The sequence below is a fragment of the Pseudoliparis swirei genome, chromosome 22 (assembly GCF_029220125.1).
Source record: "Pseudoliparis swirei isolate HS2019 ecotype Mariana Trench chromosome 22, NWPU_hadal_v1, whole genome shotgun sequence".
NCBI lineage: Eukaryota > Metazoa > Chordata > Actinopteri > Perciformes > Liparidae > Pseudoliparis > Pseudoliparis swirei.
Genome location: NC_079409.1, coordinates 2,759,673 through 2,776,616, shown reverse-complemented (window position 1 = coordinate 2,776,616; position 16,944 = coordinate 2,759,673). Strand labels below are relative to the sequence as shown.

Here is a 16,944-nt window from a genome sequence, read left to right as displayed (position 1 = left end):
GGGTTTATGAGCTCATGGATTCATAATATCTGTGATGGAGGAGCAGACATGACTCCATGTTCATCATCATCATCTCCAACGTTACATCAGTCATTACTACATTTAATCAAAAGCCTTCCCTCTTCCTCCGTCCTCTGCTCCGCCCTCTTCCTCCGTCCTCTGCTCCTCTTCTTCTATTCTGAGATCCTGCTTCATATTTATATACCTGCTGAATAATTGAAGGGAAGACATAACCTCGCCATCCCTCCTCCTCTTCCTCCTCCTGCATCAAACAGGATCTCACATCACAACCTGGAATTCGACAACAAGTCCCGAGCAAAGGAAAAGAAGGTAAAGGACGAGTCATCGGGAGCCCAATAAGTATGATTTGGTTTATTGATTATAGATAATGACGATGCATGAATTCTGCCTCAATGCCATAATAAATAGGGTGAAGACGAGTTGTTAAGACGAAGGTGAAGGTTCAACGATGACGTAATCGTGACAATCTGTACAAGCAGCTCGTCCCCCACAGGTAAACTGTACACGTCCATATTGATCCAGCTTTGTAATAATTACACATTTACACTTTGATGTTTCTGCATCGCACAAACAATACAAATAAAATGAGGAAAACACAGAAATCAGAACTCGAGTCTCATCGGATGCGTCAGCCGGTGACTTAAGATTATTAAAGTGTTGTAAAAATCATAAAAGGGGCAAACACACACACAGACACACACACTTTTAAAAAGGTTCTAAACTAGATGAGATTACAACAAAGTGCCATTCGCGATAAACGTGTTATTTTTTTCAAGTGCAAATTGTATTTTTTTAAAAAGAAAAGAAATGCATTTTGCCGCCAAAAGAATAAAACTCGTACAAATGTAAACAATATCTAAATAACACGGATTTGGCTTTTGCACCGTACCACAAAAAAAAACAAAAAAAAGAGAACGAAAACCAAACCTGGCTGCAACTTCATCATCAGTTTAAGTTTCAGAATAAAAGCCCCGAATACACGTATCATATTTAGAAGTGGAGTGCATGCTGTCGGAGGGGAAACACGCCGCCGCCGGACTCTGTTCGTTTCAGTATTTTTCATTAGACGCATTCCATCGTGCTGAAGACCAACCGCAGGAAATAAATAAATGAAATGTGATCTCGTGCCGGACACAGAATCGTTTTTGTCATTTCCCCCCCCCCCCCCGCACACTAACATGATCACTAACATGATATCACACACACACACACACACACACACACACACACACACACGCACACACGCACACACGCACACACGCACACACGCACGATGAGACGGGGGGGTTGTGTTTTCACTCGTCTCAGCACATCTACGTCGTCCTTTGATCTTCACGCTCAAGGAACAAATACTACCCACAATCCCTTGCTGTACAGCACACACTTCCAGTCGTGCTCCAACCAGACAGATATGAAGTATTGATCGGGGTGAACTTTAGAACAATCTGTCGTCAGTCAACATACGTGTGCTTATTTACACCATCAAGTCATATCCAGCGTGACGGCTCAGTCAGCGTCTCGTGTGTGTGTGTGTGTACTTTGCGTGGTACCTATGTGTTCTAAACGGCGCCCTCCGCCTCACAAACTGAAGCTCCGGTGATGCTGCTTGTAGAACTGCAGCTGGCGCTCTTTGGCGGAGGCCTCGGCCATCTTGTCCCGCCTCTCCGGGACTCCGCCTCCTCTCTCCTTCTCGCCCTCGTCGCCCGTCACGCTGCCGACGTCGCTGAGGTCCCCGAGGTGCTCGACGGAGTCGTACTTCTCCAGGTCGGAGGCGATGGTCTGCAGGCTGAAGACGGAGAGCGAGTCCGACCCCGCCCGCTCCCGCTCGCCCTCCTTGTACTTCCCCAGGTCGACGGCGTCCGCGCGCTCCGTCGCTCCGCAGGCTCCGCCTTCTTTCCGGACCTCGGCCTCGGCCCCCAGGGGGGGTCTCCGCCCCCCGCAGACGGTGGTGCGCCCTCCGCCCCCCTCCGCCTGGTCCCGCCCCCGCTGAGCGTGGATCTGCTCGCTGATCTTCTCCAGGTTGCGCAGGGCGACGGAGTAGCGGCTCTTCACCTTGGAGACGAGCCGCTCCAGCTGCAGCACGACGGCCTTGTTCTCCTGGGGGGGGGGGGGGGGCTTTAGCATCGACGCCGACTGGAGGCCAGACGGCTGGACAACCGACCGGTGGGTCGACTAGATCCATACAATGACATCTGAATGTGTTTTGCAAACTCAGCATCACATTTACAACCAATGAGAGATGAAAGACTGGGAGTGAGCTGCATGGGGGACTGGGAGTGAGCTGCATGGGGGACTGGGAGTGAGCTGCATGGGGGACTGGGAGTGAGCTGCATGGAGGGACTGGGAGTGAGCTGCATGGGGGACTGGGAGTGAGCTGCATGGAGGACTGGGAGTGAGCTGCATGGGGGACTGGGAGTGAGCTGCATGGGGGACTGGGAGTGAGCTGCATGGGGGACTGGGAGTGAGCTGCATGGAGGACTGGGAGTGAGCTGCATGGAGGACTGGGAGTGAGCTGCATGGGGGACTGGGAGTGAGCTGCATGGAGGACTGGGAGTGAGCTGCATGGGGGACTGGGAGTGAGCTGCATGGAGGGACTGGGAGTGAGCTGCATGGAGGGACTGGGAGTGAGCTGCATGGGGGACTGGGAGTGAGCTGCATGGAGGGACTGGGAGTGAGCTGCATGGGGGACTGGGAGTGAGCTGCATGGAGGGACTGGGAGTGAGCTGCATGCAGGGACTGGGAGTGAGCTGCATGGGGGACTGGGAGTGAGCTGCATGGAGGGACTGGGAGTGAGCTGCATGGGGGACTGGGAGTGTGCTGCGTCACCTCCAGAATGTGGTTGAACTGGGCCTTGAGCTCAAAGTAGGGCTTGGACTTCATGATGACCCTCTTGATGGACTTCTGCAGCATCTGGACCCGGGCCTCGGCCTCCTGGCAGGCGTGCGTGACGCGCATGTGCTCGCGCTCGCTGCGCAGTCGCTCCTCCTCGGCCTCGTTCACCTGAGACACACGAGCGTGTTTTAGGTCACAACACGCGTTTTCATTTCTTCTGAACCTCCAGAACCGCCCGGCACACGGCCCACTCCGCCCCCCGTGTGCCGGGTAGCTCCTCCCCTTTGTTACCTTGGAGGTGGCGTGGTTGAGCATCTCCTGCCAGGTGGGGTCCAGGGTGTTCTTGCCGTCCGCCATCAGCCCGTGCTCCGCCACGTAGACCATCTCCCTGGCGGCCGTGTGCATGGACACCGCTCGCTCGTAGCTCAGCGCCGCCTTCTGGGTCTCCTGTTGGGCCTGAGGAGACAGAACCGTCACGGGTGGACCGAGACCAGGACACTGCGCCCCGTCTCTGACTTAATGGTTGTATAAAATGTGAGTCCACACGGCCGATACATGAACAGGTAAGAAACGTGGAAATGATCAGTTGCCTTTTATATAAATGTAAATATTTAAATATCGTCAGGCACAAGTAAAAAACCAGCGTCAGAAACACAGCGGGGCCAAACGGCCCCTGATAATATGAAGTGGCCCCTGACGTCACTAGAGGGGCAACAGACGCCCCATAATGTCCTCTAATAGTTATGATGATTTAATAGTTTTCTTTTTGTTCTGTGTTGTGTGTCCTCTCTGTAATATCTGTACTAGGTACACACACAAAAAACAATAAATATAATTTTGATTATTTTTTTTTACAAAATTAAAACATTTAATAACAATAAATAACCACAAATAAATAAGAATAACAATTGTATGATTTCTGTTAAAAATAAATAAAAAAAACTAAGAGAAGACTACTGACTAATAGTCTTATTACTGCCTAATAGTTTTATTATTGTCTAATAGTCTTATTATTGAAATTGTTATGACATTTGTTCATATCCTGTTAGCCTAAATAACTATATTTATTACTTTTGCCCCCAATTTATTTTTAAATGCTCCTGGATTTCAGTGAGGAGAAAATTGACCCCTAAGAAATATGTCCATGTCCTCCTCTGGAGAGAGCAGTGTGTGTTGGGTGAACTGTAAGGCTACGAACAACCTGGAACACACCGCACGACACATGTGGACCCGCACCTGGCCACCGCCTACACCCCCGCTCAGCCTCAGGTCAGGAGGCCTCAGACTGAGGCACCTGGGTGGGCAGCAGCACGTCTACGACTGCATTCACTTTACTAACGTGTGCAGCTCAATGTGGTGAAAAATGACTGGAAAAAAAGACGGAAGGAAATACTCCAGTTTCACTTTTCAAACCACAACACTTTAAACACTTGTGTGACTGTGTGTGTGTGTGTGTGTGTGTGTGTGTGTGTGTGTGTGTGTGTGTGTATGTGTACCTCTTTCGCGAGGCGGCGGGCCTCATAGTAGGGTCTCGCTTTCTCGATGCAGCCCCCGAGCTGAGAGCTGTGAGTGTTGAGCTTCCGGGCCGACTCGGTGAGGATCTTGCGGTATCCCGATCTGGCATCCTGGAGGGTAAATATACGAACAATATCAGATTTAACTCTAATGGACCGGCAGGCGAGCGGCTGCTTGATTCACTTTGAGCGGTTCGAATTAGAAACAGCGAAAGACATTTTCCAGACCTGATGCCGACAGATATTGAAAACTAAAAATGATCATATTGATGAGCGCCGTCGGGGCGGGCTAATAAAATATTCAACGACAGAGAGAGAGAGCAAAGCAGTTCCTCGGCGGCGACAGCTTAAGGTTCTTTTCACATTTCTCCTGAGTTTGGTTTCGTCAAAATCAAAGTGTGTGTTATGCAATCTGTTCTCCATATTCTCCCGTGATGTGTAGAGGTAGACTGAACAGATGACGAAGGTAGAACGTGTATTTTTATTGACTTACATCCAACTGCAGCTCCAGTCTGTTGATTTCTGCACTGGCTTCATTGAGATGCTCCAACTCTTCCTGTGGGATGGAGGTACAGGTAATAGATAATCACTTCTGATCCTGGATTTGCACAGATTATAATTATTTAAGATCTATAACGTGAGCTCAGGCTGAACCAGAATCATCCCATATTACCCGAAGGCCCGGTACCCATCACCACATCCCGGCTGATTAATACGTCTAACCAACTATTGCAATGTGTCTTATCCTGTACTGTTTGTTATTGATTTATGTTCGTCATTGTTTTATGTTTATTATGGTCTGTCAAGGGACTACAGATGCAAATTAGCTGTGTAGCTATAATCTAGTACAGTGCATCAAATGGTGATTTTTTGTCACTGTACATGGTCCTTTTTAAATAAAGATAATAATTATAAAGACAACTTCATGGAGGGTAAACAGAGCAATAAGAGCAGGTGTCCTACCTGGATGCGGGGGTCCAGCTCCTCCTCGTAGGGGCTGTTTAATGGCTCTTTGGGGGTCTCGCCTCCAGCCTCCTCGCAGGTGTCCCTGAGCACCACCTCCTCCGGCGTCGCTCCACTAGTTTCCGCATCCTTCACCTGCTCGTCCCCACCGGGAGTAACCTCCCTCCAATCCCCGGGATCCGACTCCCCGGAGCCGGCGGGGCTCTCACGCAAGTCACCTGGCTCCATGATTTCCAGTCCACCGCTAGCTTCGCTAGCAGCGGCGTTCTAGCTAAAAGGTGGCTTCGCCTGCAGGCGTGGTGGGGCGAATTAAACCCTATAAATAAATTTAAAAACCGGTCACGCCAACAGCGGAAGGGTCTTCATTTATTTCAACGGGGGTAAAGTAGAAAATACTCCCAGCGGTGGCGAGTGGTGTCGAGTTCGCAATGTGCCATATCACACCGCGCCGGAACACGAACCCGCTCGCGCGGCTGGGCGAACCCGCGGGCGAACAGGCCGGCAGTCGGAATTAGACGGTCACTTTACAGCAAAAACATGTGAGAAGAAACAGCTGTTGTGAAATGAACAGCGCGAGGAAGTCCGTCAGTGAGTCTCCCGGACACCGACACCGCCGTCACGTGCGTGATGCTCATCGTCCATCTCTTACCGGTTCTCCATTACTTTAAGCTAGGCTAGCTAGCTTAGCTCGCGGTCTCACATCATCGTTGCCAGTGGAGTAAACAGTGGAGCGCCGAACGGGGTTTGGACCGCGTCGGCTTCCGTAGAGCGTCACGAACTTCTCGCGTGTACGCGTGATGTACAGACTATACTCTCCCCTTGTATAAAGGTATATTTGTGTCTTAATTACTCAAAAAACAAAAATGGTTTGAGAGCAAATTTCTCGTTTGTAAGTAAATTAATTTGTTTTGCTGATGAAACTAAAAAAAAATTCTGCTACATAAAAAATGACACAAATCTAGCTTCATACTCAATGTGAAATGTTAACTTTTTGGGGCGTGTATATGTTTTGAATTTGCACTTTAGTCATATTTGACAATAGTTCACCCCTTTTAAATTAAATAAGCAACTCATTCATTAAAAGGCAAAATTGTGAATTTTTTTATTCCCCAAAAATACAAACACGGGTTTCACACCTGCGAGTTGTAGTTCTACATCGGAGAATCATTCAACTTAATTAATTTAGCAGGAAGAACGGATTTTCAAGACAAACAATGAAAATACAATAACGGATTATACTGCAGTTATGACCTGTCACCACCACCACCATAAACAACCGTACCGCGGAATATATTTTCAAGAAATTTGCAAATAATTCATAAAAAATTAAAAAAGTGTCAAACTAGGTAATTGCATTGAAGGCATAAATGAATGGCATGTGCACAATTAGCAGAATACAAAAATAGATCTCTAGTGAATTGCAGCAGTCTTTTCTGACAAGGCTGTAGAAGAATGAAAAAGACCTGAGTGGCATTGGCAATAACTCCAACACCAGGAAAACAAGACAATCCATCCAGCATCGTTATAGACAATAATATAAATCATTCAAAGACAACCGGTCTCTGGTCAGGAATGCTTCCCCCCCCCCCCCCCCCCCCAACGTACATTCACATGAACCTTCCTTCTGGATCATCAGCTCCAGGTGGGGTCATACTGGGTCCAGCCTGGAGGAGGGGCCAGGTAGATCCTGCGTCCTCTGGAGATGAAACTGACCACCCCTCTGTATCCTGTCCGTGGGACTCCAGACTTAAAGTCTTCCATGACTCCCAGATCTTTGGCCATCACTTTGAAACTGTCCTTCCTCGAGTACTCTAGGCGGAAGGGCCCGGTTCCTTTGAGCTGCCCCTGCTTCACATCTTCATACGTGACCACGGGAGCGCTGTAGACCTCCGTCTCGAAATGCCCTCGGTACGTCTCCGCCTTCAAGTAACTCAGGTCCAATTTGGTGAAAGGCACAAATTCGTTATTCAGTTTAATGTATCGCAGGTACTTGTCGTAAAACTGACCCAGGCTCACTCCTTTGCGGCCAAAGGTCAAAGTTCGGGAGATCTCCGGCCGTATGCAGGCGCGGTCGCGGCGCTGCTCCGGCTGACGCATCCAGTCGTCCCAGAAGGAGGCGGGCCACTTGGGCTCCAGCTCCTCCCACAGCTCCCGGAGGAGCATCCAGCCCAGGCCGGGGAAGAAGTCGGTCCTGTAGAGCAGGCTGGCCCGGGCCGGGTCCACGTAGCCGTCCCGGCCGTTGTCGTTCCAGGCCGACACGCACCACAGGCTGGGGTCCGACTTCAGGAGCGGCAGCAGGGCCTGGAAGTACTCAAAGAAGTCTGGCGCCACCTAGAGGAGGAGATGAAGAATAAACTGTCAGTTTAACTGTGACCCCTTTGAACAAGTTGAATTAACTTGAACGCTGTGAAATATGAAACACACACACACACACATACATACACTACCGTTCAAAAGTTTTGGGTCACTTAGAAATGTCTTTATTTTTCAAAGAAAAGCACTGTTTTTTCAATAAATAGAATAGAATAGAATCAGCTTTAATGGCCATGTAGGTTTGCACATACATGGAATTTGACTCCGGTTACACTTTGCTCTTCCGTACTTATACACACACACAATATACAATAAGCGGGATAAATATAAAAAAGACATTAAAGACAGTAGTCAAAAAGTGCAGATAGTGCAGATGGAAGAGTCTGATTAATTGTTCATCATGGTGACGGCCAGTGGAAAGAAGCTATTTCTGTGTCTGGTGGTTTTGGCGTACAGTGCTCTGTAGCGCCTACCAGAGGGCAGGAGTTGGAACAGCTTGTGTCCAGGGTGTGAACATTAATCAAAAATACCCTCTATACATTGTTAATGTGGTAAATGACTATTCTAGGTGGAAACGTCTGGTTTCTAATGAAATATCTCCAGAGGTGTATAGAGGCCCATTTCCATCAACTATCACTCAAGTGTTCTGATGGTACATTGTGTTTGCTAATCGCCTTAGAAGACTAATATCTGATGAGAAAACCCTTGTGCAATTATGTTAGCACAGCTGAAAACAGTTATGCTGGTGATATAAGCTATACAACTGGCCTTCCTTTGAGCTTGAAGTTTGAAGAACAAAATTAATACTTCAAATATTAATCATTATTTCTAACCTTGTCAATGTCTTGACTATATTTTCTATTCAATTTTCAATTCATTTGATAAATAAAAGTGAGTTTTCATGGAAGACACGAAATTGTCGGGATGACCCCAAACTTTTGAACGGTAGTGTATATATACACATTTATTATAAATTTATCAAATAAATAAATATTTATTTAACTTATATATATATATACGTTCCATATTTCATAGCTTTTAAGTTAATATATATATATATATTTAATATATTACTGTATCTAAAAAAATATATATATATATGAATAAATATATTCAAAATATATGAATAAATATAAATTTAACCCTAACCCTAGCTTTTAAGTTAATATATATATATATTACTGTATCTAATTTTTTATATATATATTTAGATACAGTAATATGTATATATATTTTTAAAAAGAACATCACAAAAAACACATTTAAGATACAGAAAAATGTGTATATACATTTATATATATTTGTATGTAAATAAATATAAATATATATAACTAAATATATGTATTTATATATAAATAAATATGTATTATATATATACACGTGTGTATATATATATATATATATATATTGTATCTGTAGGATTTTGTATCGAGGCGTTTACCTCGAGGTCGTCCTCCACGATCACGGCCGAGGAATGCGAGAGCGTCTTGAACACCTGGTTGAGAGCCCAGCGGTAGTGCCTGGAGATTTTGTAGTAGCCCTGAAACTTCTTGTGTTCCGGTCGCACCGCCACGTCCGCCAGGTCCGGCTGCTTCAGGTGGATCACCCGACTCCCGTAGGAGCGGATGACCTCGGCCGTGTCGGCGTGTCCGCAGTCCTGGCTCACCACGATGGGGAAAAGCTCGGCGGACGGACGCAGCTCCAGGAGTTTGTCCAGGCAGCGCCTCACGGTGACCCGGTTGCAGGCGATCACCAGGATGGGAATGACGGGCTGACCGCCCGCCGGCGCCGCCCCGTTTCTATTCGCCGGCTCCCACAGCGCCTGCTGGTTCTTGATCTGCAGCAGGATGTTCTTCTGCAGCTCCAGCTCCGCCTCGAACGCATCCGCCATGCGCAGCACGTCTGCCACCACGTCGTTGGTGGGCCTCTCGGCCACGTCCCTCTCCTCCCGGCCGGGCTCGCCGGGCTGGCCGGGCGGCGGCGGGGGGCGGCCCCAGAGCATCAGCACAAGGATGGCGTTCCAGGTGATGAACAGGAACGTGCCACACAGAATGAGAGAGCCTCGCCTGCGGATCATGGCACAGACACTCTGAGGGAGGTGAGGTGGAGAAGGAGGACGGGGGGTCCGAGTGGAAAGAGGTGTCCTGGTTACGGACGACGGGAAAGGAAGGCGGGCCGCCGGTGGACCATCACACGCTCGCCACCGGAGATCTGGAGCCACGCGGGGAAGTTACCGGAGCGGCGCGGCGTCAACGAGGGCGAAGATGGACGCATGGAGGACGGGAGCCGTCTTGGAGGAGAGTCGCAATTCTGACGAGATCCTCAACTTTCAACATCCTCGTTCTCCTGAAACACACAAGGACGACACAAAGTAACAGCAGCGGTGTCTCAAACTACAGGAAGACACGCCCGACAAAACATCTTTAAAGATCAAAGACCATGTATCTGGGATATTTACCTCAAACAGTCAAAAAGAGAAAAATATTTAATAAATGGCAAAAAAGACTGAACAAATGTAGAAGATCATCTATAAACTACAACCTGGAACAGTTTTTGACATATTGGGAAACATGTGTGACGTAGTAACACCTCATAGACCTGATTATATTTTTATGAATTAATAAATGTACAACAGAGAAATGGTTCTCAACCTCTTTTCAGTAATGTTCCACCTGTGTAAGCATTTGGGGTTAAACAAAAATATTTAATATGCAGCATTTTGCATTATAATATATACAATTCAATTGATGAACTTACACTTATATTCTATTTAATATTTATTTAACTATTTTCATAGACTTTTTTTTAATGCATTCTCATTCTAAATATATTTATAGGGCTACAGCCCCCCCCCCCCCCCCGTTTGAGAACCACTGGACTATAAACTCCCTAGTTATACATTGATTTCAATATTTGTTTATTTCTGTCTTTTTTGTTGTTTTTATATCCTATATGTTACACTTCTTGCTCTAAATATGTAGAACTACATATTGGAACAGTTTTAGACATTAACATTTAGATATTAGGAAAAATAGGTTACATACATAACACCTCATAGACCTGATTTTATTTTCATAAATTAATGAATGTACAATAGAGAATAGATCACTAGTTATACATTGTTTTATTTTTGTTTATTTGTCTCTTTTTGTTGTTTATCCTGTTTTAAACTTAACTAAAATGAGCATCATCTAAAAAATCTGCACATGCAATATTAATTGTCTGAAAGACAATCTGTAAATGTCTAATTAATGCATACTTTCAATTATTTTTTTACATTTGTTATAATTAAAATAATACATAATAAAAGTAACAGCAAAATGGCAAATAACATTGTATATTTTTTGTTCATGATTAACTAATGTTAAAGTTGACGTTAAACGTCTCGTGGGAAGTTGCTTCACCTGAACCCGGAGTGATGAATCACCAAACTGCCTCCCGATCGGATCGATAACCTCTGATCACCTGTGGCCGCCTCGCTAAAACACCCCAAACCGCGCGCGTGCCACTTCGACTGAAACCAGCCACCGTTCCCCCCGAGGGCTCACCGGGCTCACCGGTTACACCCGACGGTACGGACTGTGGCGCTCGAGGAAGAGCGAGTTGGACTTAGCCCTCACCCCCGGTGCGCGTGTCTTCTGCTCGTGCACATTTCTTCGGTGACAACCGGCGAAGTTAAAACGACCGGAAACCGAGAGGGACGTCTCGGAGCCCTGGTGAAAAACGGTCCCCCTCTCGCGAGTTTCCCGGCTACGAAAAAGCAACTTTGCACCCCGGGTTCGGCGTCTCTTGTTTCTCACAAGGCTGGAAGAGGAGGAGGAGGAGAAGGAGGAAGAGGAGGAGGAGGAGTGAAAGGAACACGACCACTTCCTGGTGTAGCGAGCAGTCGCCGGAAGTCCCGCCCTAACTGTCACCTTGAGGAATGACGTCACGCTGTGACGTCGGCGCGGTAATCAGGAAGCAGCAGACTGCGACGTCTTTGGGAATGTTTAGTGACAGTTTCCCCCCCGTGACGTCAGAGTATGGTAATGAGGAGTGCGCGTGCGCGTGCTTTGCGTTGGTCTCGAGGGAGAACTTTTTTATTGTCGAATATTTTCTTCCACCTGATGAAAAAAAATCAGAACATAAAAAATAAATATATATACATATATCAAAAATATATTTATATATGTATATATATAGAAATATATATTTATATAGAAATATATATATTTATATATGTATAAATACGTACATATATATTTATATATACAATATATATTTATAAATACAATTCTACAGATCTATAAATATATATGTATATATAATTTTATATATTAATATATTGTATATATATGTATATATACATATATATTTATATATAAATATGTTTTTGTATCTGTAAGATTTTTTTAAAGCGTTATATATACATTTGATTGTATCTATCGGTGTTTCCAGTGGTGAAAAACTTGATAACTTCAAGCACTAAGCCCAATTTTTTGTTAAAATTAGCTCAACTTCGATCAACTAGGAGTTGTATTCCACATGCAACAACAATAAAAATGCAATCATCAGGTGGAAAAAGTACTAACCTGAGGTACTGAGGTGAAAAATTATGATTTTCTGTTGTACACATACTTTGCTTCATATTTCATGTCCTGATCTTATTTATAAAAATGAAATATAGGCTTGTTGAGTACAAAATATACTATTTGCCACTCAAATGTAAAAATAAAAAGGAACTTGAAGATATTAAGTTTTTCTTTGAAGAACCCTTTAAGGAAATGGTTCTTTAAGAACCCTGGTTTGAAAGGTTCTTTGTAGAACCAGAAATGGTGCCTTAAAGAACCATTTTTAAGATTCTTTGAGATTCTTTGTAGGTTCTTCAAAGAACTCTTTAAGGAAATGGTTCTCTAAAGAACCCTGGTTTGAAAGATTCTTTGAGGCACCATAAATGGTGCCTTAAAGAACCCTTTTTTAAGGTTCTTTGAGACACCTTTATAGGTCATTAAATTAACTCATTTCCGGTTCCAGATGACACCCTCATGGTTCTGTGTGTGGGCTTAACAATACATGAAGCCACTGACATTACTGTAATCGTCCACCAGGGGGCCAGTTGAAGTGACATGCGCAGTGCGTGCAGGGCTTCATGTTTCTGTGTATGGTTTTGGATCCACGTCACGTCTCCTCACGCTCACCTGCAGGCCGTCGTGCTGCTGCAGGAGGTCGCGTGGGCTGCTGCCGCCACCGCGCGCGAATCCGCCGGTTTTCTCCCCAAACACTATTTTACATATGGCACACGTCTCGTGATTTAATCTTTTGATTTATTTGAGAGCACGTGTCTACTCGAGGCAGGCGAGATGTCGGTGGGCGTGTCAGCGGGAGCGCGCAGCGGAGTGCGCGTCCCCGGCGGGATGGGAAAGTTTCGCGTGACACGGTTTACCCGCATGTCCTGGAGTATCGGCAACATGTGCAACGCAACCCGGGTTATAGACGGACCCCAGAGACGGAACCACATTAACTCAAGTATGGCCTACTTAGTGTTCCAGTATACTCCACTGTCATGGAAAACCTGGAAAAGTCATGTAGTTTAAAAAATATTTATTTCCAGGCCTGGGAAAGTCCTGTAAAAAATGTAATCACAAAAGTTTTGCAACAGTCACGGAAATGTGTTATATTCACGTGTTAATTTACGCTGTGTGCTTTGGGATTCTCATTGTTAGTATAAAATACGACATGTTCTCAATTGTTCATGTATACACCAAGATTGCACACAATGTTTGGTAATTTAAAGTCCTGGAAAAGTCCTGGAAATCCATCGGTCAACATGTGTATAAACCCTGCCATTGAGAAAAATGTGTACCTTTCCAATCAACTTTTCAGATTTTACATGGAATAGCAAAAATATCAATAGTTCATGTCAAAAAGAATAAAATATACAATAAAAATATATAAAAAACTACTTTATGGTGCATAGTCCTCACATGTTTTCCCATTTTTAGAACACAAATCATTTCACAACCTTTTCGTACACAAGGTTAAAACTATATAGCTGCGGCTCCACAAGCTCAAACAAAGGCGTATTCATTGATGCATTAATCATAAAATAATGATCTGCCATTTTTCTGCAGAACTTTTACTGTTGCTCTATTACAGATGCAGGATTTCTAAAGGTCAAAGTGTCTGACATGGACAACACTGAGGAGAGGACCTGAATACTTGGCTGGTCTCAGCTTCTGATGTAAAGTCTTGATCGGATGAATGGAGTCGTGATTAGTTTGTAGTTTTAAATACTGCAGAGAGTGCTGCTGCGTTGTGTAACCTGCTGACTGAACACTCACAACACGGGAGATTAAATAAAAAAGCTGCAGGAAAAACTTTTATTTTGTTCTCCCTGCAGTTTGTTTTGATCCTCCATGAGGCCCCGCCCACATGTTATGGCCATGAGATTAAATATCACTGGCAACACAGACACCCTGGAACATGTATGTTGTCAAACAGGTTAGTCTGCCTGGCAACAGAGAGGAGCGGCAGCCCCCCCCCCCCTCCTGTCCACTGTCTTTTTACATCACCGGAGGGTATCGGGTGTCTGGAGAAAGCCTGCTGGTTCCCTGAAGGCATCATGGCCTGTTGTCACTCCACACAGGAGGAGGAAGAAGTGAGGAGGTAGGAAGAGGAAGAATGAGGAGGATGAAGAAAAATTAGAAGAATGAGGAGGAGGATGAAGAAAAAGAAGTAAAATAAGTAGAAGAAAAATGAGGAGGAAGAAGAAGGCAGAGGAGGAGGAGGAAGAGGGTGAGGAAGAAGGAGGAAGAGCAAAGAAGAAAAAAGAAACAAAAATGTCAGATTATAAATCTGTTTTTTATCGTGTGTTGGGGTCGTTTCCACATTTACAGCGTATAATAATAATGATGGACGGTTCCTTTACGCTGCCGTTCACAGTAACGACCAACGTGCAAACAACAACAACAACAAACCTACACGTTTGCCCTTGTGTGGCTGTGTTTATTATCTGTGTGTGCAACCTCGAGCAGCCTGTGTGTGTCTCTCTGCGTGTGTGTGTGTCTGTGTGTGTGTGTGTCCTCCGTCTAAAAATAAAAAAAGAATAAAAAATGTTGCCGCTCTTGTTTTCCTTCATTTCGTTTCAGCCGCTGACGGCTTCCCCGCGCCGCGCCGCTCCTCTCAACGCCACCGCCGAACAACCACAACACGAGGTGACCTCTGTGACCCCCCCCCCCCATTCTAGTTCGGGGCCCCGGGCACCGTCTGGTTGCCCCCGGGCCCCGGCGGCGGCGGGTTGATGCTCAGCCTGGGGAGGATGACGAAGGCCAGGATGCCCACCAGCATGAGCGCCACGGTGACGGTGGCGATGGCCGCCACCACCACGTAGTAGCACTGGTCCGAGCGGAACAGCCGGCGCAGGCGACCTCTGACCCGGCTGGGCGGCCGGCCCACGTCCACCACGGTGGCCGGGGCGATGCCTTGCTCCAGGGCGCCCAGGTGGAGGTCGCCTCCCTCTCCCTCTCCCGCCGCCGCCGGTGGACTCTTCTTCTTGAGCAGCGTGAAGAAGCCGGGCGCCGCGGCGCCGCGCGGCGGGCTCTTCAGCAGCAGCTTGCCGCGGCTGCGCTTGAAGCGGATGCTGCGCGCCGTGCGCATGGCCGCCGGCAGCTTGCCGATGACGTCCTGGTTGTTGCCGAGGCGCGGCAGGTCGCGGCCGTGCGGCAGCTCGGTGAACTCGCGGCACACGGGGCAGCAAAGCGTCTTGAGCTCGGCGGACGCCACGTTGATGCGCGCGAGGCACTCCAGGCAGAAGGTGTGTCCGCACGCCAGCAGCTTGGGGGTCCGGAACACGTTGTCGTAGGAGCAGAAGCACACGGCGCACTCCGTATCCTCCACCTCGTCCCCGGGCGGCGGCGCCCTCCTCTCTCCGGCCCTCCGGTCCCGGCCCCCCCGCGCCTCCTCGCTCCTCCCCCGCCGCCTCCGGTCCGCCCGGCCCCGGTGGTCCCGCTCCCTCCTCCTGCTCCGCTCCGTCCTCTCCGAGCTGGTGCTGACGGACCTCCGGGCCCGCGAGGGCTTCTCCTTCCTCCACGCGTCCTCCTTGCTGTTCGCCTCCTTCTGGAGCAGCTTGGGTTTGACGTTGGGGGCCAGCGGTCCGCCGGGCCCCTCCCGGTCCCCGCCGCTCATGGTGGATGAGGATCCGAGGAGCTGTGGAGGAAAGAAGCTGGAGTTCACTCAGACATCAGGAATGCCCCGAGGCCTCGAGGCGTCTCTCCGGCTATCGGCCGTCTCTATTGTCTCGGCTATCTGCCGATTCTATTTTATTGACTCAGCGCGTGGCGACTCTCTGATAACGCCTCTCTGTGTTTGTTTTAAAGGAACAGAACCTCAGGAGAACCGGTGGAGCGACCCGGGTCAGGCCGGGTGTTGGTGGTCGTCATGGCGATCAACAGGCCCCATTGGCATCTCACCAGGTTTACACACAGGGGACTTTATTTTTATTTTAAGAGGCTGATTTCCTCCCCTGATTGTAGAGAAATGCATTCTGGGAGCTTTTTAGAATAAGTGTGAGTTTAAATAAAGACAGAAACACGAAGCACCGCGAGCGTGAGGAGTTTAGTTTAGTTACATCGAGCCTCGAGAGACACACACATGTTCATTAATGTTAACTGACCCGTATCAATAAACCAACTACACACACAGAGACACACATACATACAAACACAGACACACACACACACTGACCTGCTGCGGTGATGAAGGGCGGCACACGTCAACAGTCCCCGTGTGTGCCGGTCCAGGTGGAATACGCACCAAACTTCATAACTGAGAGAAAGTCTTCACTCGGGGAAGTCTTCTTCTCCTCCTCGTCTTCCTCCTCTCATATCTGGTGCCGGAGCACTGCCTCCTGGGAACACTCCTCCTTATGCCGCCTCCTCCTCCTCCTCCTCCTCCGACCAGTTGGACCTGTTGAGGCGAGCTGCCGGGAATATTTGTGTTTTTTTGTTCGTGTGTCTGTGTGTTGCATGTGAGTGAGTACACGCACGCACGCACACACGCGCACACGCACACACACACACACACACACACACACGGAATGAAGGGGTTAATAAATGACCAGCGCCATCCCGCTGCGCTCTGATTGGCTCACCAGCTGAGCGTGGCGTTAGTTCTTACAGCTTGTTATGATGTCACATCTTCTGGACGCTTTTTAATGTCAATTTTGGTTATTTAAAAAAGACGTGTTGCGCGACTCCCCCGGCAGGACAGCAGGCCGTGTGTTCGACTCCCCCGGAGAGAAACCCGTCAGAACTCATGACCCGCC

At 47.3% G+C, this 16,944-nt stretch overlaps 3 protein-coding genes across 6 annotated transcripts; all 3 read right to left on the bottom strand.

The window, feature by feature from the left end:
• Positions 1 to 357: 357 nt before the first annotated feature.
• sh3bp5la (SH3-binding domain protein 5-like, a) lies at positions 358 to 6,048 on the bottom strand. The gene is made up of 6 exons (XM_056405930.1): positions 5,331 to 6,048; positions 4,861 to 4,923; positions 4,350 to 4,478; positions 3,145 to 3,309; positions 2,848 to 3,021; positions 358 to 2,118 (listed from the first exon to the last, which is right to left on the bottom strand). Exons 1-6 carry the CDS (start codon positions 5,556 to 5,558, stop codon positions 1,600 to 1,602), a joined length of 1,278 nt encoding a protein of 425 aa, XP_056261905.1. The 5' UTR covers positions 5,559 to 6,048; the 3' UTR covers positions 358 to 1,599.
• A 359-nt stretch (positions 6,049 to 6,407) lies between these two features.
• On the bottom strand, positions 6,408 to 11,491 carry mgat1a (alpha-1,3-mannosyl-glycoprotein 2-beta-N-acetylglucosaminyltransferase a). 4 transcript variants are annotated; one of them, XM_056405926.1, is made up of 4 exons: positions 11,048 to 11,491; positions 9,878 to 9,989; positions 9,085 to 9,732; positions 6,408 to 7,661 (listed from the first exon to the last, which is right to left on the bottom strand). In XM_056405926.1, the coding sequence occupies exons 3-4, from the start codon at positions 9,718 to 9,720 to the stop codon at positions 6,963 to 6,965; spliced, it is 1,335 nt and encodes a 444-aa protein (XP_056261901.1). In that variant the 5' UTR covers positions 9,721 to 9,732; positions 9,878 to 9,989; positions 11,048 to 11,491; the 3' UTR covers positions 6,408 to 6,962. The 4 variants fall into 4 exon arrangements, with proteins under 4 accessions (XP_056261901.1, XP_056261897.1, XP_056261900.1 ...); XM_056405922.1 differs by having other exon boundaries at positions 9,085 to 9,989; positions 11,048 to 11,490; XM_056405925.1 differs by having other exon boundaries at positions 9,085 to 9,989; positions 11,201 to 11,490.
• Positions 11,492 to 13,206: 1,715 nt separating this feature from the next.
• On the bottom strand, positions 13,207 to 16,632 carry rnf183 (ring finger protein 183). The gene is made up of 2 exons (XM_056405969.1): positions 16,365 to 16,632; positions 13,207 to 15,827 (listed from the first exon to the last, which is right to left on the bottom strand). Exon 2 carries the CDS (start codon positions 15,804 to 15,806, stop codon positions 14,865 to 14,867), a length of 942 nt encoding a protein of 313 aa, XP_056261944.1. The 5' UTR covers positions 15,807 to 15,827; positions 16,365 to 16,632; the 3' UTR covers positions 13,207 to 14,864.
• Positions 16,633 to 16,944: the final 312 nt, after the last annotated feature.

Coding starts and splice junctions, on each gene's coding strand:
- sh3bp5la (XM_056405930.1), bottom strand. CDS start 5,558: ATGGAGCCAGGTGACTTGCGTGAGAGCCCCGCCGGCTCCGGGGAGTCG. Junction 3,310..4,349: donor CCCGCCGCCTCGCGAAAGAG/GTACACATACAC, acceptor CTGTCTCCTCAG/GCCCAACAGGAGACCCAGAA. Junction 3,022..3,144: donor TCAACCACGCCACCTCCAAG/GTAACAAAGGGG, acceptor CGTGTGTCTCAG/GTGAACGAGGCCGAGGAGGA.
- mgat1a (XM_056405926.1), bottom strand. CDS start 9,720: ATGATCCGCAGGCGAGGCTCTCTCATTCTGTGTGGCACGTTCCTGTTC. Junction 7,662..9,084: donor TCGTGGAGGACGACCTCGAG/GTAAACGCCTCG, acceptor CTCCTCCTCTAG/GTGGCGCCAGACTTCTTTGA.
- rnf183 (XM_056405969.1), bottom strand. CDS start 15,806: ATGAGCGGCGGGGACCGGGAGGGGCCCGGCGGACCGCTGGCCCCCAAC.